Below are 23,634 nucleotides of genomic sequence, written 5' to 3'. Positions count from 1 at the left end.
AACAGGCATAATCATAATGGCAAACAATATCATGATAATTAACCAATTAATAATAATGCAACACTATATGTCCAACATGTTGTGATCATGCTCGAACGTCCCTCGGGACGGACTTACCAACCGTGATCATTCTCGAATCACAAACAAACCACCATCATGGTCTTGACAAGAGTAACCCGTGATCCTTACGGCGATCACAACGACGACCAATATTTGGTCCCGAACATCTCGATGGCCTTTCCGCCATCATCAATAGTGCAAAGTTCATAACTTTAGTGTGCAAATTTTATTAAATGTTGACTCATGGTGGGACCTACTACGAGGTGTCCGTGACCGTGGACTCGGCTATCGATAGATTATACACTCTGCAGAGGTAGCACACTGTACCCACACCACGGAACCCATGGCCTCGCACTCCCATTCAGGTGGACCAACAGCATTCCGACGAAACCCTTCCATTGCCATGACACTCTCCCGGCCACTCCGACCCAATCCCCCAACGGGCTAGTCCTGGGTGGCCCCGTGTCTACCAAAGACACAACGACCACCGTCGTGGCCAAAACGATCCCACTCGGGGACCCAGTACCATAATCTCAACAACGGGCACACAAGGTTATGCCTGCTTACCGGGCCAGGGTAAGCACGACGTAACCTTCCCTAGTTGGAGGCACCGACCAGAGGCAATGTCAATGGACCGAATCAAGGCCTTCCCACAAAGGCAAATGTGGTTGCACTGGGAAGAACTCGATTCAGCGGCACCATGACCCAGTCAACAATATATTCAAGTTGAGTTATATTTAGGTTCAACTTAAAATGAAAATGACCGGTGTCATAGCATGCCATGAAATGCAAAACTACACATGCATCACTTATTACCGAAAATGACTGATGTCATCCATATTCACACTAAGCATAAACATCAACAACTCATATTACTTTGCTGGTCAGGATAACTCACATTTTAACCAAAATATTTTACAGCAAGTTTATTATTTTCTCATGCAAGAAAGTAACTCCGATTAATTTCTCACAATGCATAGCAAAGGTTATATCACAACAAATCCTAATTTTTTTTACCAACCAAGTTTGGCTCAAACATTTTGTAAGTCAAATAAAATGACTAAACAAGTACTTAACAGAATATTTTCTAGTATATTTTTACCATCTTATTTATGTAAGAAAATATCTTTAAGTAATGACTAACATGCATAACAAAATCATTTTTATCATCACCACAAATTGATCTTAGCCATGATTTACCAACTAAGCTAGTTTCAACATTCTGCAAATCAAGCATAATAACTAATAAACACTTCAAAGAATATAAAGCACATAATAGTTATTTAAATGCATGGATTAATCATTTCATTCAAGTAAGAAGAAATGGCACCATGAAAATGTTGCTGTGGCTTGCCTTAGTGTAGATGAGGTTCACAAGCCTTCTGGTGATCCTCAAGACAAGCCTCACCCTCTGAAAATAATTTTAAACACCAAAAGAAAATATCAAGAACACTTCTGAAAATCACCAGAAATTCTAAACAGCTCAGAAAAATCTCATCTTTGGTGAGCTGCTAGATTTCTTTGCAAAGAACAAGATGCAAAAAGAATCAATTCATTTGGACTAATGCTTGAGGAATTATGGTTGTTTGAAGTGTTCTGTAAATTCAAATGAATTTGAATAAAAATAAACAGACTGGGGGTGACGTCGAAGGCGTAAACCCAGGGGCGCCACCACTCGTATCGCTTCGGGCGCGTACAGAGTGGCTGACTAGCGGGCCCCGCTAGTCAGGTGAGGAGGAGGGAGAAGGAAACAGAGGGAGTCGCAGCTCCGCCGGAGCTCTCGCCGGTGATGAGGGCTCCTTGCCAAAACAAGAGGGAGGGATCGAGAGAGGGGGTTGAGATGCACCTGCCCGTACCCGTAGCGTAGCTAGGGGCGGTCGGACAGCGTCGGAATCTTCCTCGCAAGCGGAGGCAAAATGCGGTGGTCGCCGGAGATGAGGAAGACGGCGAGCAGAGGCTACTCCGGGGGCTCCAGAGGGACGGGATGGCTTCACCGGAGAGAGGCGGAGGCCCTGGAAGGATCTCCCTGGCCTGGGAGGGGCTGGAGCTATCACGGCGACCAAAGGGGATCACCGGCGAGCTCGAGCTCGAGGACGGCGGCCCACGACCTGCCTGGCCGGGCTACGGCTTCCTACTCGCTTATGGGGTGCGTGGGAGTGCTGGATAGTGCTCGAGGAGGCTGGGGGCGGCTCCATTTATAGGCGAGCGGAGAGGGGGGGTTTCGGGCTCCGCGGTGGACACCTGTCCACGGCGCCCGGCGACGAGCGGCGTCAGTGAGAGGGGGAGAAGGCGATGCAACTCACGCGGCAACTGTTGGCGAACGGGGACGAGCACAGGAACGAGGAGAAGGCGACGAGCACAGTGCGCACCGCACTGTTGGGTTGGCCGGACCGTGCCCGTGCTCGCTGCGGCGAGCTCCGGCATCGGCGAGCGCCAAGGAGGAGTAAATGGCGTTGAGACGATGATGGTGGCGAGGTTTGGCGCGCTACGGCAGTCGGGGAAGCGAGCACGCGCGAAACAGAGCGCTCGGCGGCACTCAGAGCGCGTCGACACGCATGCCAGCACCCCTGGACAAACGCGGTCACCGCGTGGACTATGACATCAGGCCAAGCTAAGCCTAAACTTCATGTCTGGCGTGTTGTTCGTGGTAGATTGAGAGGTTACCACGCTTTGGTTTGGATCCAGGTGCAGTAGAGAAGTTTTTACATGCCAAGCAAGTTTCTGGTCAGTAACTTTGAACAGTTACTGAGGTCAAACGGCTGGGAGTTAGAGGCTGTGCTTTGGAGGTTAGCCAAGAGTTACCAAGGTGAAAATGCACAAGAAAACCCAGGCACAATGGAGCAAGTAAAATGGTAGTTGCTGTAGAAACCACCATTTCTGTCCAGAATAGAAAATATTTTCTGTAGCAAAAATATTCCAAAAAGTGATGAAATATTTTTGCTCAGGAAGGTGCCCTAGGGTTCAACTAATATTTGTGAATTTTCTCAGATTTTTCTGGGCCATAAAAATTGGGGTTGCTTTGGAGCATAAAGATCTGGCTAGGGTTTTTGGGGAAAAATGAATATTTTTCATTTAAGAAAAATATTCAAAAGATTATTTTGGGTTGGATCAGAAGGGGAATGATGATTAGGGAGGGAAATGAAGCACTTGGGTGAAAGCCAAGGGTACCCAAGTGTTTAAGTCCATATGAAAAGATTCAAAAACCCAAATTTCAAAATGACTTCAAAAGAAAATCAAGCAAATGAGAGAGGGCAAAAACCAGGCTGTCACACCAGGCTTGTCCTTTGCTACAAAAAGAATTGGGCCACCTTGCTGCACTTTATTTACTTTTGTTACTTGTTGCTCGTTACAAATTATCTTATCACAAAACTATCTGTTACCTATAATTTCAGTGCTTGCAGAGAATACCTTGCTGAAAACCGCTTATCATTTCCTTCTGCTCCTCGTTGGGTTCGACACTCTTACTTATCGAAAGGACTACGATAGACCCCCTATACTTGTGGGTCATCACACGGTAAAGAAAGAGAACCATGGGTTCAGAAACCCATGCCCTTTCCTCCTAAACCATCCAAGAAAAAGTATGATGAGGATTTTGAGCGCTTTGCTGAAATGATTAGACCTATCTTTTTGCGTATGTGTTTGACTGATATGCTTAAAATGAATCCTTATGCTAAGTATATGAAAGATACTGTCACAAATAAAAGAAAGATACCGGAAGCTGAAATTTCCACCATGCTTGCCAATTATACTTTTAAAGGTGGAATACCTAAGAAACTAGGAGATCCAGGAGTACCAACTATACCATGCTCCATTAAAATAAACTATGTTTAAACTGCTTTATGTGATCTTGGAGCCGGTGTTAGTGTTATGCCTCTCTCTTTATATCGTAGACTTGATTTGAATAAGTTGATACCTAGTGAAATATCTTTGCAAATGGCCGATAAATCAACTGCTATACCTGTCGGTATTTGTGAGGATGTGCCTGTTGTGGTTGCAAACGTTACTATTTTAATGGACTTTGTTATTCTTGATATTCCCGAGGACGATAGTATGTCAATTATCCTCGGTAGACCCTTTTTGAATACTGCAGGGGCTATTATTGATTGCAACAAAGGCAATGTCACTTTTCATGTTAATGGTAATGAGCATACGGTACACTTTCCGAGAAAACAACCTCAAGTCCACAGTATCAATTCTATTGGAAAAATTTCAACGATTATTATTGGAGGTTTTGAATTTCCTCTTCCTACTGTCAGGAAGAAATATGATATTCTTATTGTTGGGGACGTGCATATCCCCGTTGAGGTAACTTAGTGTTATTCGAAAATTCTCCGGTTCCATGTTATTCGAAAAGAGTTTGTTAACAAGACTTGATCAACCTTGTTAGTGGATTCCTTTTGATGAGCATGAGATGGATGAAGTTAGAAAGCACAACTCTCTGTACCCTCCTTTTACTTTCTATTATTTAGATTAATAAAGCAAAAATAGTATTTTTTTTGTCTGTTTTCTGAATTATCCTTGCAATAAAAAATACCCCAAAAATAAGAGTTCTCCAAATGTCCTGAAAATGAAATATGAATTTTTGTAGAATATTTAAGAATATCTGGCACTGAGAACACACCAGGGGGAGCCACCACCTGGCCACAAGGGTCCAGGGCCCCCCCTGGGGCGCGCCCCCCTGCCTTGTGGGCCCCGCGTGGCTCCCGTCCACTTATTCCAGCACCCACTCACTTCGTCTTCCTCCAGAAAAAATCCTCCATAGCTCAAACCCGTGTTCTAGCTCATCTTGCTGCCATTTTCGATCTCCTTTCTCAAAGCTCCATTCACAAAACTGTTTGGGGAGATTGTTCTTCGGTATGTGACTCCTCCAATGGTCCAATTAGTTTTTGTTCTAGTGCTTTATTTATTGTAAATTTTTGCTGCTTAGGTGACCCTATTCTTGAGCTTGCATGTCAAATTTATATGGTCAAAAGTAGTTTTAATGCATGATATAGCCTCTAGGCACTTGTGGGAGTAGTTGCTATCAATCTTGTTGAGTTTGGTTCACTTTTATTTTGAGTCACTAAAAATTTCAGAAATTTTTCAGAGGAAGAAATATGTTTAGGAAATTATACCAAGGTGGTTCCTCAAGGAAGCAAGGACCAAGGCTTGCGATACGTGAGCCGGACGATGAACCACCGAGGGAAGCTCAAGTGCGGCCTTGCGAATGGCCGTCAGAGGAATTTATGGTCCGGGCAGGCATCAAGGAAGAATTTGACGCGTATGTGCGTAATGCTGATCTTGAGGGCTTCGTGTCAGATAAGTGCCCGCAATACCACTACATAACTAATTCCTTTGTGAGAAGGTTTAAATTTACATCCTCGCGCAATTCTCACACTGTTTTATTTGATCTATATGATAAATCATATACCATGGACCTAGAAGATTTTAATATTGCTTGTAAACTCCCGCAGTGGGGTAATGTTAGTGAACCTCGCAAATCTGAATATAAATATTTTCTTGCTAGTATCACTGTGGGGGAATCTAGAGAAATCACACAAGCTAGGGAGCATTCATTTCCCTGCCATACACTATTTCGCTCTCTTCATAGGTAGATGCATTAACGGTAAAGATGAGGCATGTCACATGTGTGTTCCAGATCTTTGTGTCCTCAAAAGTGCAGTATTAGGAGATAAACAATATAACTTGGGGGCTATTGTTGCACGAAGGTTGCATCTTAATGGTTTAAGTGGAGATTTGTTTGGTGGAATTTATGCAACTCGTGTAGCTAATAATCTTGAGGTACCTACACATGAAAATGATATTAGGTTGCCTCCTGCTTATCTAGATTATAATGCTATGGTTCGCCATCAGTTTGTTGAGAGGAACGAACAGTTTCTCCAGTACCGACTAATCTTTGACAGACGTCGCACTGTCCATATTGCTCTCCCTGCTCCTACTTTCTTTGACTTTCATATAAAAAGGAGATATGTTATAACCAGGGAGGAGGCGAACGAGTACGAGAGGAGGACGGAGGCAGCTCACCTCCAAGCTGCAGCTCTTGAGGCAGTAGCTGCTGCATCTCAGTACGACCCCAGCTACAACTTTGGATATCCGCCAGGCCAGCCGTGGCCATAGACCAACTTAGGCCAAAAGCCTAAGCTTGGGGGGGTACGTATTTCTCACCGACATTACTTTCATGTTCACACACTCATTCTAGTTGTTGGTGCTCATACTTTTTCATTGTACTATCCATGCTAGTTTATTTTCTTTTCTAGTCTTCTTCTTGTGTGTTTGAAAAACCTTAAGAAAAACCCAAAAAAATTAGTTGTAGCTTTTAGCTAGTTTACTTTCCATGCCTGTAGTAGTAGTAATTAAAAAGAAAACCCAAAAAAGATTTCCCGTTCTTCTTGTGCTTGTTGGGAGCTTTCTCGTGTAAATAGTTTTAGTTCTTTTCTTTTCTTTGGGGGTCGAGAGGAGAAGACCATGATGAAAATGTTGAGTGGCTCTCATATGCATTATTGTTGATTTAACCAAGAGCCCATATTACCTTGTCTTCTCCCTTGTATTAAATGCTTGCAGATTCCAGCTTAGTCCAATGCATGTGCACTATTATTATTATCCACACCGTTCGGTCGTGCGAGTGAAAGGCAATAATGACGATATATGATGGACTGATTGAGATGAGAGAAGCTGGTATGAACTCGACCTATCTTGTTTTTGTAAATATGATTAGTTCATCATTCCTGATTCAGCCTATTATGAATGAAACATATTTGCAATGACAATTAGAGATTATAGTTGCTCATGCCATGCTTAATTAGCTAGGAGTTTATAATGGTTTACCTTGCGTGCCAACATGCTATTAAAATGGTTATGATGTGGTATGATAGGGTGGTATCCTCCTTTGAACGATTTGAGTGGCTTGACCTGGCACATGTTCACGCATGTAGTTGAAACAAAATCAACATAGCCTCCACGATATTTATGTTCATGGTGAATTATATCCTACTCATGCTTGCACTCAGTGTTGATTAATTTTAATGCATGTTCATGACTGTTGTCGCTCTCTAGTTGGTCGCTTCCCAGTCTCTTTCTAGCCTTCACTTGTACTAAGTGGGAATACTGTGATGTAGGGTGGAACCCTAGATGGCCGATCTTTCACGAAAGGAGCGGATCCCTACGAAGAATGTGATGAACACAAGGGGAAACACGAGGGAACATGAGGGGAACACGAGAGAAATCACTCAACCAACAAGAATAGATCACACATGCGCTAGATCAATGAACACAAAGGTGAGATACAAGATCCAAAGTCAACAACGGACGATACAAACGGTAATCGGTTCTTCTCCGTGAGGAGGTCTTGATGGGGGCCACCCAAGAGGGGGTCTTGAATCCAAGGTGAGCTTCTCCGTAGAGGGGCCGCGGTCTCTCTTGTGGAGTAGATCCGTAATGGATGAGCAATGCTCTATCTCACATATGAGCTAAACCAATGCTAACCCTAACTAGGAGGAGGTGGGGGAGTATATATAGTCTAAGGGACGAAGGGGTACATGGGCCTCGGCCCAGATGCGCTGCACGCAGGCAGAGGGGGCCGGATGTCCGGGCGACGGGCCGGATGTCCGGGCCTTCCCGAGACGCCGGATGTCCGGGCACTGGGGCCGGATGTTCGGGCGCTGGGGCCGGATGTCTGGGCTGGCAGGGTCCAGCTTCTGTGATGGGGCGCCGGATTTCCGGGAGCTGGGCCGGATGTCCGGCGGCTCGCGACGGGCCGGATGTCCGGGCCTGGGGGCCGGATGTCCGGGCTGACTTGGTTCAGCTTCGGGTGTCTTCTGTGATGGCGCCGGATTTTCGGGGGTCGGGCCGGATGTCCGGGCTGGTCCGGATGTCCGGGCTGGTCCGGATGTCCGGGCTGGGGCCGGATGTCCGGGGCCTATAGCAGCTGTCTCTTCTTCCTTCTCCTTCCTTTGCTTCCGCGCACGCTTGGCCTTGGTCCTTGGGTTCTCCATGGTCTCCTCGGGTGTACCTGAGTATGAACAAGGTCCGCGCTTGAAGTAGCATCCATGTCTTGCATGCGGAAATGGAAGATTCGGAAAGGAGCGAGTTCACCTTAGGTCCAATGGCGTAGGCTCGAGTGTACATGGGGATGATCGTTGGATGCTCCGCATCATACTGCTTGTGCATCCACTTCCATAAACCCCAAAGTTATTCCATACGAGTCCATCATACCTTCCTATAAGCCATATCTACCTGCCGTTCCAAGTAAATTTGTATGTTCCAAACTCTAAACCTTCAAATGAAATTATGTTTTGTATGCTCGAATAGCTCATGTATCAACTAGGGCTGTCTATATCTTCCATGCTAGGTGGGTTATTCTCACGAGGAGTGGACTCCGCTCCTCATTCACGAGAAAACGGTTGGTACCGGGATGCCCAGTCCCATGCTTAAATCATAATTGCAAACAAAACTCCCCCAGGACTGTTGTTAGTTGAAGGCACCCGTTGTTTCGGGCCAGCCATGGATTGATGCTTGTTGGTGGTGGGGGAGTATAAACTTTACCATTCTGCTTGGGAACCGCCTATAATGTGTGTAGCATGGAAGATATCAAGATCTCTTGGTTGTTATATTGACAATGAAAGTATACCACTCAAAATATTATTTATCTCTGTTTCAAAACTCGAGCTCTGGCACCTCTACAAATCCCTGCTTCCCTCTGCGAAGGGCCTATCTATTTACTTTTATGTTGAGTCATCACCCTCTTATTAAAATGCACCAGCTGGAGAGCGCTGCTATCATTTGCATGCATTACTATTAGTTTACATTGAGTATGACTGTGACTGGATCTCTTTTACCATGAATTACAATATTTAGTCAGTCCTTGATCTTCAGGGGTGCTCTGCATTTATGTTTTGCGGTCTGAGAAAGGGCTAGCTAGATACCATCTTGTATCATATTATGATTGTTTTGAGAAAGTGTTGTCATCCGAGATTTATTATTATTGCTCGCTAGTTGATTATGCCATTGATATGAGTAAACATGAGGTTATTGTGAATATGGTTAGTTCATAATCTTTGCTGAAAAGTTGAATGTTGGCTTTACATATTTACAACAACAAGAGCAAACAGAGTTTGTAAAAGTTTTTCTTTATCACTTTCAGTTTGTCAACTGAATTGCTTGAGGACAAGCAAAGGTTTAAGCTTGGGGGAGTTGATACGTCTCCAACGTATCTACTTTTCCAAACACTTTTGCCCTTGTTTTGGACTCTAACTTGCATGATTTGAATGGAACTAACCCGGACTGACGCTGTTTTCAGCAGAATTGCCATGGTGTTATTTTTGTGCAGAAATAAAAGTTGTCGGAATGACCTGAAACTTCACGGAGAATATTTTTGGAATTAATAAAATATACCGGCGAAAGAATCAACACCAAGGGGCCCACACCCTGTCCACGAGGGTGGAGGGCGCGTCCCCCTGCCTCGTGGGCCCCCTGAGGCTCCACCGACCTCAACTCCAACTCTATATATTCACGTTTGGGGAGAGAAGGATTCATCGCGTCTTACGATACGGAGCCACGGCCAAGCCCTAATCTCTCTCGGGAGGGCTGATCTGAAGTCCGTTCGGGGCTCCGGAGAGGGGAATCCATCGCCATCATCATCATCAACCTTCCTCCATCACCAATTTCATGATGCTCACCACCGTGCGTGAGTAATTCCATCGTAGGCTTGCTGGACGGTGATGGGTTGGATGAGATTTACCATGTAATCGAGTTAGTTTTGTTAGGGTTTGATCCCTAGTATCCATTATGTTCTGAGATTGATGTTGCTATGACTTTGCTATGCTTAATGCTTGTCACTAGGGCCCGAGTGCCATGATTTCAGATCTGAACCTATTATGTTTTCATGAATATATGTGAGTTCTTGATCCTATCTTGCAAGTCAATAGTCACCTACTATGTGTTATGATCCGGTAACCCCGAAGTGACAATAATCGGGACCACTCACGGTGATGACCGTAGTTTGAGGAGTTCATGTATTCACTAAGTGTTACTGCTTTGGTCTGGTACTCTATTAAAAGGAGGCCTTAATATCCCTTAGTTTCCAATAGGACCCCGCTGCCACGGGAGGGTAGGACAAAAGATGTCATGCAAGTTCTTTTCCATAAGCACGTATGACTATATTCGGAATACATGCCTACATTACATTGATGAACTGGAGCTAGTTCTGTGTCACCCTATATTATAACTGTTGCATGAGGAATCGCATCCGACATAATTATCCATCACTGATCCAATGCCTACGAGCTTTTCACATATTGATCTTTGCTTAATTACTTTTCCGTTGCCACTGTTACAATTACTACAAAAACTACTATTGTTACTTTTGCCACCGTTACTGTTACTTCCATATTACTTTACTACTAAATACTTTGCTGTAGATATTAAGTTTTCCAGGTGTGGTTGAATTGACAACTCAACTGCTAATACTTGAGAATATTCTTTGGCTCCCCTTGTGTCGAATCAATAAATTTGGGTTGAATAATCTACCCTCGAAAACTGTTGCGATCTCCTATACTTGTGGGTTATCACCCCGCGATAACAGTCGGGATTCTTCGTCCTCTCATATATGATGGAGACTCTCCCTCACTAATTCCTCTTTGACATTTGCGACCGTCGGTGATGGTCGTTACTCCTCCTTCCCCTAGTGCATAACAAAGGTCTAGCACAAGGAGAAGAAGGAGAAACGACCCCCACGACAACAGTCAGGATTCTTCGTCCTCTCTCATATATGGTGGACACACTCCTCACTGATTTTTCGACCGTCGGTGATGGTCGTTATTCCTCCTTCCCCTAGTGCATAACAAAGGTCTAGCACAAGGAGAAGAAGGAAAAACGACCCCCACGACAACAGTCGGCATTCTTCTTCTCTCATATATGGTGGAGTCCCGGCAGACTTAAATTCAACTCGAAATGTCATTTAATTATCTTTCTAGAAAATCCGGGGCACTCGATATTTCCTACATATTCTAGCACAAGTCATGCTTAAATTCACGGAAAAATCCGGCATGACCTTTGCTAAAAAAGGACATACCGAGCGCCTGAAATTTGCCGGAGCGAAAATGAATCAACACTCTGGCAAAACATAGGCCACTCGGAAATGAATCAACACTTCGCACATGAGCATAAACTGGTGTTCATTGCATTTCAATGGTTCAATATTGACAAAAACATTTCAATATATCTTATAACCCGAACATTTCATTTGGTTAAGAAGCATAACAAATACCCTAGTTCTACTCTATTCAACACCGAGGAGTGGAGAAGGAGGAGGTGGACTTTTAGCTCACCGACTCGGGTGTAGAGGAAGTAGAGGTAGCTCGGATGGCGATCACTTCAAGGAGACACGACCCTACAAAGCCTGCATATTCCACCGAGTAAAATTTTAATTAGATCATCAAATCTCATATAGCATTCTTTGATGACAAAGTGATAATGACATAAATTCAACTAGTTCTTTTAATTCAAGTAGTTCAACTAAGCACTTACTAAAAATAAACTAGTTATATTAATTTTCTTACTAAAAATAAACTAGTTCTATAGTAAAATTTTAATTAGATCATCAAATCTCATATACCTAAATTTTCTTACTAAAAATAAAATAGTTCTATTAATTCAACTAGTTCAATTAAGCACTTACTATAAATAAAAATAATTAATTTTCTTACTAATTCTATTAAACACTTACTAAAAAACAGTAAAAAAACTACATTATACAAGAACAGTAAAAAATAGTTTAGGGGTTAGGAGAGATGGAGGGAGGAGGGGGTGGGAGGAGGGAGGAGGAGGAGGGAGGAGAGAGGAGGAGGGGGAGGAGGGCGGTGGAAGGAGGAAGGAGGAGGGAGGGAGGAGGGAGAAGAAAGCAGGAGGGGGAGGGGGCGGTGGGAGGAGGGCTGCCGATGGAGGGCTTGGCCGGAGGAGGAGGGAGGAGGGCGCGGTGGGAGGAGGAGGGAGGACGGCACGGTGGGAGGAGGGAGAGGAGGGAGGAGGGCATAACGAGAAGGAGGAGGGAGGACGGCAGCGGCAATGCGGTGGCGACGGCAATGTGGCGGAGGCGGAGGAGTGAGGGGAGGAAGAAGATGGTCGGGCGCGGGGGAGGAAAATTTGGGGATAAGGCACCCATAGCAGTAGCGCGGTGCCAGGAAGAGCGCTACTGCTAATTAAGACCAATAGCAGTAGCTTTGTCTGTAGACCAGCGCTACTACTATACCTAGCATGTCGGCAACGGTGTGGCCGTTATAGTAGTAGCGCTTTTTATCTGGGCCGCGCTACTGCTACTTATATAGTAGTAGCGGGCTTGTATACACCGCGCTACTGGTAGGTAGCAGCAGCACATTTTTTTACCAACGCTACTGGTAAGCTTCTGTGTATAAGGTTTTCCCTAGTAGTGTAGTAGTACAGAGGCTTGTAAGGCTCTGGCCACGGTGCCGTCTGTACTGTGGGCGCGCCCATCTGGCGGCGGCCGCCACGGCCTCGCCGATCACCCCGTCCGCCACGCCCACCACACCCATTGCCACCACCATGCCCACCGGCGGCCAGATGATTCTCCATCTTCTCCTCCTTTTCGGCCTTTGCTTTGACGCGATGATTTTCCCACGTCTCCGAGCTAATCTTCCGGGCGAGCGTGATGCTCAGATCCTTCGGCACCTCCGCCACCTCCATCTCCGGCAGGTTCTCCGATGGTTCCATGCATCGACGACAGAGGGAAGGAGAGGGTGGGAGAAAAGAGTGAGAATTGGGCGGAGAGCGACGGGGAGTGGACGAAGAGAATGGGGGATTTTGGTGCGGAAACAGTGCGGATGCTACAAAAGCGCAGGCTCGGCCTTCCATTTGGTGGGCCACAGGGACGGAGAGCGACATTTTGCGTGTCCGAACTCCCGCAAACCTCCCCCCCCCCCACGTTTGTCTCAGGTTTGCGGGAGAAATCGCATCCGGAACGCTCCGCGAACCGATACATGTTGCGTTGGATGCCTTCCGCTGTCCGGACAATGCGGTCTAGACGGTTGCGGGAGGTTTGTGGGTCTGCGTTGGAGACGCCCTTATTAAACAGTTCATCTTTCTTTATCATATGTTTCAGGAGTAATAAAAAATGCATAGGAGCTCTCGGGTGCTACGCCCCCCCCCCCCCCCCCCTATATTCAAAAATAATTTAGTAATTCAAAAAAAAGTCAAAAAATCCTGAAACTTTTTATGAAATCAAACATGACCAAGTATTGCACTCATATAAAAAGATTAAACAGGGAATGACTTATTGTATCCGGGATCAAAGATTTCCCAAAAAAGCATGTATACAAGTACTATTCATGCTATATTATCGTCATAAATTAGTTTTTCTTTTCTGAAGTCAACAGGAATTATTCCTTGGCCAAACTTTTTATACGAGTACAATACCTAGTCATATTTGATTCAAAAACTTTTCTGAGATTTATTGACTTCTTTTTGAATTACTAACTTATTTTTCAATATAGGAGGGTGGAGCACCTGAGTGCTCCTAATCCGCTTCCCAGGAGTAATGGACTTTTCTCCATATCACTGGTACCAACTGTACACACGTTCAAATTTCAGCAAGTAAATCTGTAGGATTTTACATAAAAGGAGAATGACACGACACCAAGGAGTAGCGCCGGCGGCAGAAGTTGCAGGGAAAAACTAAGAAATATTAGCACAAAAGTCATGCAAATTTATCTCTTTGCAAGTAAATCCTGAAAGTATATGTATATACATATGCAAGAGTACCCGATCAAGAAACTCTGCCAACTAAAGAAGAAATAATTGTTGCCACTTAGGGCTCATTTGGTTGCCGGGGAGGGAAAACCCAGAGTAGCAAAAAACCCAGGGAGATATTCCTGTGCTCATGGGATCCCCTCTAATGGTAGGTAAATATCCCTGGTACCATTTGGGCGACATGGGAAGATACCCCCAAATCGTTTTGCAATTCTCATGGTCCATAGGATTAAGATCATGTCTCACTACACGTCTCTAAAGCAATATATTTGCTGGTTTTGGTCACCTGGAGGTATTCTTCTCTAAGTTTCTATAGGTCCAGGTGTAATGTAGGGTTGTAATGCTAATTCATACAACAAAATCAGTTATGTCTATCCACAAACAGAAATAAGCAAGTGCTGATGTATAACCACCACAACCACAAACAGAGCCCAAGGAACACATCAAATCTTCCATCTAAGATATATAGCAAACTTAAACAAGGTATTTAACTAGGAACATGGTGAAGAGTTTTAGGTTAGTACAGGAACGTAACTCTGCATCGACAAAGTAAAAATGGCAGGATTCCTGGACTAGTCACACGGATGACTCCGACTAGCATAATATACAAGGTGGTTCTGCATATCGCAGCAGAACAACCACAGATGCACATTGAACAGAAGTTGACATTCACTGAACCGAAGTTTCTTGGGCTGGAAGCCCTGAGTAGCATGGTACGTAGACATAGTATAGATCCCACCCAAAGGCGTCTTGTATCTCGTTGAGTTTCCCCCCGCTGATATTGTATGAAAGAAGCTTATTTGCCTTCTGGTCATGGAGGAAAACAAAACCTCTCTCCAAGTCGAGGTCGACAATCCGATAATCGCAGTTCCAAAACCATTTATCCTCACCACCATCGCCACCATCGTCGTAGTGAACAAACTCATCCTTTCCAAACGCATCGGTCATGCTAAGATGACACATCTTAGTCCAAGTCCATGAATGATGACCAAAATCATCCAATGTCCACACAACAATTGAGCGACCATTCTCATGTGGCAATGCATAGTGTAAGATCCCTGAAGATTTGCCAAAGCAACCATTGGTAAAAGTGCTCAGGTATGAAGCTTCAGGCGGCAAACTTATGGTCTGATGATAGGGCGGTATGCCATCACTCATTGCCTCCAGGCCTTCAAACACCAAAACTTCATACCCAACAGACACATACAACATTCCATTAACAAATAAGTGCGTTCGCCCCGAAATATTTATATCTCGGTCCAAGGTATCATCCTCGAGCCATGTCAAACTTTCAGACTGGAATATCTCAAGTTTGCTGGTACCAAGTATCAAACCATGGACATGTTTCAGATGAAAATTGAAGATATAGAACTGCGGTGACCATGATGGATCAAACGCCAAAATAGTTACATAACAAGGGTCATCTGTCCCAGGATGTGTATCAGGAAGTATCCTCCACTCTCGTGTTGCTGGGTTGCACACAACGAAGCGGCAAACGTTTGTAGAAGTATAGCTGCTCCTATACTTACAAAGGACTAAACCATTGCAGCAGTCGAGGAATTCTAAATGCTCATAGTGTGGCACATCAGCAAGAATTCCGTCTATTTCCCCATCATCTGGGCACAGGCTTACAAGCGGGATAGCAGACTTATTGTGACCTTGGTACAGAAGTCCAGTGGTTACTTTTTTGGGCAGCTTCTCGCGGTAGTCTGGGTCAGAGGAAAAGGCAGACCAGGCCTTATAGGCACACTTGCAGCGGCAAAATGACTTGTACGTCAGCCGGGAGAGGATATCAACCACTAGATCATCAGTTAAACTAACAGCAGTGAGTTTCTTGTGAAGGTCCATGTCTTTATGTTAGCTTACTGTCACTGAAAGGAAAAACTGACACTTGTGAGAAAATAAAACCGAAACAAAGAGACTTAAAAGAGACAAAAGAACTTTGCTACACAAATGTATCATTACTAGTAATAAATCAATTTATTATACCCCCTATCACTTTATAAATCACTCATATTCCTTAGATTTCATGTATATCTAGATTTTGCAAAAGAATGAATTGCTGCTGAGTTACATTAACCTAAACTCATCGGGGAAACAGAGCAATTCTGGTTTTTAAGAAAATAAGATTTCATCTCAGATTATCTAGTAAATTATTTGGATAAGGTACTCATAAAGATATGTGATGTATCTTTTTCAAGCTCGAAATTTCTGGTTCACCGTTTCCATTCAATCTAGGTAGCATATGTTCTCTCGGCTCGAAATTTCTGTTTCTCGTAAATCCACCCAGCACCATAGACTGATAGATAATACTTCTACACTAACCGTATGGATGAAAATCAAGCACAAAGAGGAAGCAGGACATTCATCGGCAAATCAGACCTGCAGGGAAGGTCTGCTGCTATATGGCGTGGAGGAGGAATAATAAGCTCAGATCTGGAAAAAAATTAATGGCAAGGCGAAGGATGAGCGACTGACGGTGCGGCTTGTATCCGGTCGGCGGAGGAGGAAATAGGCCGCCGGCTGCCGGCGAAGGGCCAGAGCAGGGGACGAGAGAGATAGGCCGCCGCCGGCGAAGGTGCTAGGGCGAGAGTGGTTGTGGGTTGTGTGGCCTTGTTGGGATCGATCGTGCCCCTGTCTCTTCTTTGCTCGCTCGGGGGAATCCTTTTTTTTTCAACTTTCAAGTCGAACCTTTTGAAGTTTCAACTTAAAAAAATAAATGAAATCTTATGATTTATTTATGGACTGTGATATTTGGCACACGTGTGCCATATAAGCAAAACTGTCACACATCTACTTCTTTCATTTTAAAGTACCACACGATCCCTCGTCCTTTGACCTCGCCTCCTCCCAAACAACCCCACAGGCTCGCCTGAGAAACCTGCTTTTCCTGCATATCTCGCACGCCCACCCCCAAGAAAACTGCCACTTCTTCACGTCTACCACATGATGTCTCCTCAGGACAAAGTTACCATGGTATTCGTATGCAAGTTATCAGGCCTGTGTTGCGTAACTTACCGTGCTATTTACATAGAACGTACCAGGTACTATGCTTCAAAACTACACCCCTTCAAAGTTACCACTGTGTTTTGTACACAAGTTATAAGGTCTTCGATGCGTAAAATACCGTGGTACTTACACATAAGTTATCAGTGTATATGTACATCAACCTCCCCCCGGTCAAAGTTACCGTGGGGGATTGTACATGAGTTACCGGGTCTACAGTTCGTATATTATCATGGTACTTGCACCTAAAAACCTGGGTGTGTTTCGGTAGCTTTTTTCATAGGTCAAAAATTACCATGATGTTTTTGCATAACTTATCACGCCTATAGCACGTGTGCCCCTCATGACACTAAACATTATGTGACTTTCCCGTGGCACGCCATGTGTTGTGTTCATCCAAGAGGCCCACACGCGAGGCGAGTGTATGTTTTTAACAACTATTTTCCTTTGGTTAAAAAGTTACCATCATGTTTATATTGCAAGTTATCGGTTATGCGGTGCTTATATTATCATGTTATTTACACAAAAATTATTGCGGATGTTTTGAACAACTTTTTCCCGGGACAAAAAGTTATCATGGTGATTCTAGGTAACCTATCAAGCCCGTAGTGCTTAAAATATCATGCTATTTACACAAAATTTATCAGGGGTATGTTTCAGCAAATCCCCCACCCTCCTCGGTCAAAAACTTATCATGGTGTTTAGTTATAGCAGTGCATATGTTTTCATGCTATTTACACATAAAAATGCCAGGGGAAGGAGGTATACTACCGTGCTATTTACACAGAAGATACCGGAGTATCTTTTCCAAAAAAAAATATTCCCTACGGTCAAAGTTACCATGGTGTTTCTACCTCAGTTATCAGATGTGCACTGCGTATATTACCATCTATTTACACATAAATTATCGGGTATCTTTTCACATTTGTCTTCCCCAATGGTTAAAGTTACCACGATGTTTGTATCTAAATTATCAGGTCTATGGCGTGAATGTTATCGTGCTATTTACATAAATTACCGGGGGGCGAGTTCAACAAATTTATTCCCAATGATCAAAGTTACCACGATGCTTGAAACAAAGAGTTTTCAGTGCTAACATATTAAAGGAAAAAACATGTCAAAAACAGTATTCCCCTTAGCTTGTTCAACAATGAGTGTCATAGGTGAGGTGGTTAGCTCCCTTTGTTGATTACCTGCAGACCAGAGATCAAATCCTAGTCAAAGCATTATTTTTGCCCGAAAATCGGGAAGGCGCGTGGGGCCATAACTGACGATTACGAAAATTAGGAAGGCACGAGCGGGTGTGCCCGATAAAATTGGGGAGGGCGTGCGGGAAAGGAAAGAAATCGGGGGAGGTCGGTCGGGGAGGACGTGCGGGAAAGAAAGGAGATCGGGAGGGAACTGACAGCGCTGGATGCGTGTGGCAGTTTTGCAATCTGCCACACGGTTGCCATATACATATTTCGTTTATTTATTGTAAAGCGGTTCAAACTCATAGATTGCTTTTGAACAAGCATCTATTTTATATGAAAAGTACTCTCTCCGTCCCAAAATAAGTGTCTTAACTTTGTACTAACTCTAGTATAAAGTTGTACTAAGATCAAGACACTTATTTTAGGACGAAAGAAGTATCAAATAATTGTAAAATTCATGATTCATTGCAGACAAAGAAAACTCCTCCGTTTAACTTTTGTGAAAACATGTACTACAAAGATCACACCCCATCTAACTAAACTAGCTCTAAAGTATCACAAAATATAAAATATCAAAAGGCAAAGAAAACACAATACATGTAAAAGCACGTCACGGATGAAAGCAGCGTCAACATACATCGCTATTCGCACTCATGACCCGAGAACGCCGCTGCAACTCCATCAAGTGCATCTTTCCACCACATTGGCCTTGTCTGCCACAAGCATGTTTGACGACTTCATCGACATCAGAGAGAGGACATATCCAAAGAGTGGACATGTGCCGCTCTGGTTCCAAGAGGACGATTGATAGATGCCGCCATGTGCCGAGAGTCCTCCAACTACCCACCATCGTCGGCCGGCCCTAATGGGAACACACATCAGGCCGCCGGCAGCTTCAAACTAGCCACATCACCACAAACTAGGTGCTCCGGCCAAAAGATCAAGTCTCGGGAACGATGCCTTCCTCAAAGTAATGACGCAAGGCCGTGCCAACATTGGCACCAAGTCCAAGACGAGTCAAGATCCGCCTGATCCAGCTGACAGACAGGCCTGCTGCCACAACAGCCACTGCTCCACCACGGACGCGCCACCGCGCACCATGCATATCTCAAATATGTGCCATAGTGTATGATTATAGAGTTGGGCTTCAAAGTTTGTATCTTGATTGTTTACACATGGTAGTTAGTCATGTAATGAGACAACAAAAATTACCATATTTCAGTACTTTTTCATATACAAGTATACAATCAGGAATGAAGGATAATGTATTCCATGCGGCATTGTGAACTATCAGAGTTATTTCGAGTGATCTCCATTCGCCTTTTTTGACCAGACAAAACAACATGAGAGGCTTCTATTGTCCTATATTAAATAGAGAATATATATTTATAAAGAACTAGGACAATTTTGACCTATTGGGGAAGGAGAGATTACAATAGTAGTGAAGATTGCCTTTGAAAGCATACAAGAAAGCTTTGTGCTCAGGTTTAACCCTAAACCCACGTTTAGTGAGATTAACACAAAGCTGCCTAAGCCAGGAGCTATGGCCAGGGTCACACCATCAAAGTATGCACCATTTCTAATATTTCAAATGTTCCAGGGCCCCAAAAACAATCTCACTGAACAAAGGACCTAACCTGACTGAATCAACCACATCAAGCATATAGGTCAAATTACCAAGGATACCCCAACAGACTTGGCTGGATGGACATTGAAAAAAAATGCGCGATTACGTGTCTCATCAGCAGATGGATGACATGGTAGGCAAGAAAAATTATCACCAATTATATAATGCCTACAACGAAGATTGTCCCTGGCGTTCAAACGATCCACCATCAACAGTCAAGTGAAGATGCTTCATCGTGCACTTAGTCTTCCAGATAGAGGGAAGAAAGCCGGATGGACAAGGCATCTGATGAAAATTTTGTAGTATTTGCTGGACCTAAAAATGACACATCATGGGCTCTACTTGGGCTTGGACAAATTGATCAGCAAGGAGTTGCAATTCTTGGCCGCTTCAACAGATAAAGGTAAAATAGAGTGGCATGCGCGGGACGCGGCGATTTGGTGCCTGGGCTCAGCTGCACCTGAAGTCGCGGCGGTCTATTGTTGTCTCGGGATGTGAACAATTCATGTGTCAGGGAACGTAGTAAATCCAGAAATCTGACTTACCGATGCAATACTGTACAGAACTGTGTCGCATGGGCGGGCCCGAAGCGTACGGGGGGACCTCCCGGCGGAGTACGCGCATCTGATCCGTGGCTGGGATCGTTGGTGTTTGGTTCGTGACCTGGTCTCTGTGCCAGGCAAAAATAAATGCCTGACCTGTGCCTGAAAAGCGGGCGGATATTGCCTGACCAGGCTGCCTGAGCGAGAAGGCGTTTGGTTCGCTTCCTGGGCGTGAACCACTATTAAACTAGTACTATGCCAGGTCCTAGTTCTTTAATTGCTGCGACCCTTTGTTTGTACTCCCTTCGTCCGGAAATACTTGTGGGAAATGGATGGCCAGGCATCTCAAATTTTGTGTCCAGGCTTCCCTTCCACGTAGCCTGGGTCAGGTTAATTGTGTGCCTGCATGTTGGCCAGGCTAATCACCGTTGTACGTCCGTCCAGGCCAGGCTAGCAGAAAGATCACCAGGCCAGCAACCGAACAAGGTCCAGGCAACTTTCAGGCACCCCTCCAGGCCAGGCACCTTTGTGCGAGGACAAGAACCAAACACACAGATCCAGGAACAGGAGCGCCGTACAGGACGTCGCGATATAGCTGAGCCGTTCGGGTAACTAACGATTTAGCCACTAATGTCGGGTGAGCTTTGGGGTAAAAACATGAACAAATCTCTCTCAAAAAAAGAACATGAACAAATCAATCATACCACCCCGACCCACTCTGTCGCACCGATGCGGCTGCTTAAATCGCCGGAGTCAGATCGATGGAGGACGGTGGTTTAGAGTTCCTGCTAGATGCCGTCCAGGGCCGGTAAGTGGATCCGTGTACCAGTAAAATCTCTGCTTTGTCCGATGTTTGAGTGGATTGGCGGCCTGGCGGATCTTATTTCTTGATAAGTTTTGCTGATGCAAATGGCGTGTGTTTCTGCATGTTTTCCCCTTGGAGAAGAGTTAGCAGATATAGTAGTTTGGAAAACCTAGATCCAGTGCCACTTGCGTTGTTAACTGCTGGGCTAGCGGATCCGACTAGTGAACAAGAACAAAATGTTGACTCTGGTAGCGTGCAGAATGTTGGGGGTGTGGCCCGTAGCCACCGAACTGCGGCGACCGACGGGCGTCAAGATTCATCCCCCACTGCTTCAGAACATTGACTGACCGGGTCAACCCAGAGGCCCCTTGGTGGACGAAGAGGTGAGCTGAAACTAATTCCATTTTTTCATAAATTATAAACCTTGCACGCGAGACGTTGGCAGACATGTAGGTTTTGAGATAAAAAATACTGAAAGCCTGACAAAACTTGTAAGCAATGAGAAAACATGCAGGATTTTTTTTTTTTGAACAGCCCAATGTTCTTTGTTACGGAAAAAAAAAATCTGGTTTGAGATCAAAATACTGGAACGATGAACAACCTGATAGGAATGAGAGAATATGCATGATTTTTTTTTTCTTCTTTGAAGAGTCCAACGTTTTTCTACTGTAAAATCTCATGTTTGAGATCAATATTGGAAATACAGACAAAAATGTCACCAGGGAAACCTTTTTTTCTTTTGTTGCAAAATGCCAATGTTTTTTTACTGTAAAATCTCAGGTTGCGTCTAGGAAGTGCACCCTGGACAGGACACCGTGTCCTCGGATGAGTGCATCGGAGCAGACAATAAGAAAATATGCCGAAGAACCTACTAGAAGTGTTACCCTCACCTTCGACTCACTTGGTAAGGCATACGACTTCTACAATCTCTATTCGTGGGAGACTGGATTTGGGATCCGGTATGGCAAAATCAGACTAAATGCTGAAAGGACGAAGTGCTAGTGAACAGTGAAAGTCGAGTGCTCGCGAACAGTGAAAGTCGAGTGCTCGCGAACAGTGAAAGCTGAGTGAAGAATTTGATGTGGACAAATGGAAGCAGTAGGATGCAATACCAGTTCTTGGGTGATGTGGTAACATTTGACACAACATACAGAACCAACTTATATGACATGCCATTTGGTTTGTTTTTCGGAGTAAACAATCACTTCCAAAGCATTATCCATGCTGGTGTGGTGACGAGAGATGAGTAGGTTGAGAGTTTTGAATGGGTTTTTGCTGAGTTCCTGAGCATGATGGGAGGGCCTGCACCCAGGACAATACTACAGGTGATAGCATTAGGTTTATATTTATTTTATCTTGCTTATGACATTTTGCTTCTGAAACATAGAACTGACTATGCTATGCATTTTGAGCATACCAGAACAGGGCCATGGAGGTCGCAATCAGCAAGGTGTCTCCAGACACTGTGCGCCGATGGTGCAAATGGCATGTCCTAAAGAAGACGAAGGAAAGCTTGGGACCACTGTAGACGAAGAAGAGTTACTTTCAAGCGGAGTTCCGTAAAGTTGTGAATCACATGCTGAAAAAAGGATGAGTTCGCGACAACATGGGCATGTTGCTTGATAAGTACAACGGAGTGAGAGCGCGAACCACGTGTTGAAGTCTTACATGCCGACTGCAAGCCCGATGCACATATTTGTGAGGCAGTACATGCGATGCAACTCCAGTTTGATCTTGAGCGTGAAGAAATCTATGAGAAGCGGACAATGGTAGTGAGTATTAATCATTCCAATTTTATAAAACAGTAATTCCCAGACCACCTACATGATGTTAAAATAACTGACGAAGTCTGTCTTCTACCAGGGTGGACTAGTTAGGAGGACAAACTTGGCGATAGAGCGACATGCAAGCAAAATATATACAACTTGTAAATCTTCTTCGCCTATTGCCCAGTGTGCTGGTCTGCTTGTTGATAGTCAGCTTTGTGATTTATCTAACTGAAGATCCAAAGCTTCTATATCATTTTAACTATGCAGTCAAAATGATAATTAGGTGGTACAAGAAAACAGGGCAATCGGCAGCATGTTACATGTTCACACTGAGGCAAATTTATATAATAAATATTTGCAAAAAATGTCATGCATACTGTCTAAAATTATGCATTATTTTTTGTCAGCTTTTGAAATAGTTGCCAATTGATCTGCCTCATGTCTCTGTTTTCCTTTGAACTGAAGAATTGGCTTGGTTTTCAAATTTGACGAGTGGCTACTTCAGGTTGATATGGATGGCAAGTTGTTGTCAGTTTTCGAATTTGGGCTGAATAGCTACCGTGCATGTTGGCATTAAAATTACCAAGTTGTCTTGGTCAGCATTTGAAATAGTTGCGAATTGATCTGCCTTGTCTCTTTTTGGCTTTGAACTGAAGAATTGGCTTTGGTTTTTATTAATCGAAGTCTTGTTATTTCTTAAAGATCATCTGGTGGTTTTCTTGATACTAAATATTTAGCCGGTATAATTTGGTTTCCTATATCTAACTTTTGGTGTAGCTGTCGATGAAATCAGAGCACATTAACCTATTTGTGGCTAGTAAGTTGAACCCGATTTTCAAAAGAGTCTGGAGCACTGCTCGTTAGATCACGACAT

At 44.2% G+C, this 23,634-nt stretch overlaps 1 protein-coding gene across 3 annotated transcripts; it reads right to left on the bottom strand.

The window, feature by feature from the left end:
* Nucleotides 1-14,254: 14,254 nt before the first annotated feature.
* Nucleotides 14,255-16,492, bottom strand: LOC109757062 (putative F-box protein At4g09190). 3 transcript variants are annotated; one of them, XM_020315883.2, is made up of 2 exons: nucleotides 16,297-16,492; nucleotides 14,255-15,689 (listed from the first exon to the last, which is right to left on the bottom strand). In XM_020315883.2, exon 2 carries the CDS (start codon nucleotides 15,664-15,666, stop codon nucleotides 14,488-14,490), a length of 1,179 nt encoding a protein of 392 aa, XP_020171472.1. In that variant the 5' UTR covers nucleotides 15,667-15,689; nucleotides 16,297-16,492; the 3' UTR covers nucleotides 14,255-14,487. The 3 variants fall into 3 exon arrangements, with proteins under 3 accessions (XP_020171472.1, XP_020171473.1, XP_020171474.1); XM_020315884.4 differs by having other exon boundaries at nucleotides 16,201-16,484; XM_020315885.4 differs by lacking the exon at nucleotides 16,297-16,492 and adding an exon at nucleotides 16,144-16,269.
* Between the last annotated feature and the right edge of the window lie 7,142 nt (nucleotides 16,493-23,634).

This window comes from Aegilops tauschii, chromosome 1, assembly GCF_002575655.3.
Source record: "Aegilops tauschii subsp. strangulata cultivar AL8/78 chromosome 1, Aet v6.0, whole genome shotgun sequence".
NCBI lineage: Eukaryota > Viridiplantae > Streptophyta > Magnoliopsida > Poales > Poaceae > Aegilops > Aegilops tauschii.
This window is presented reverse-complemented; position numbering and strand designations above follow the sequence as displayed.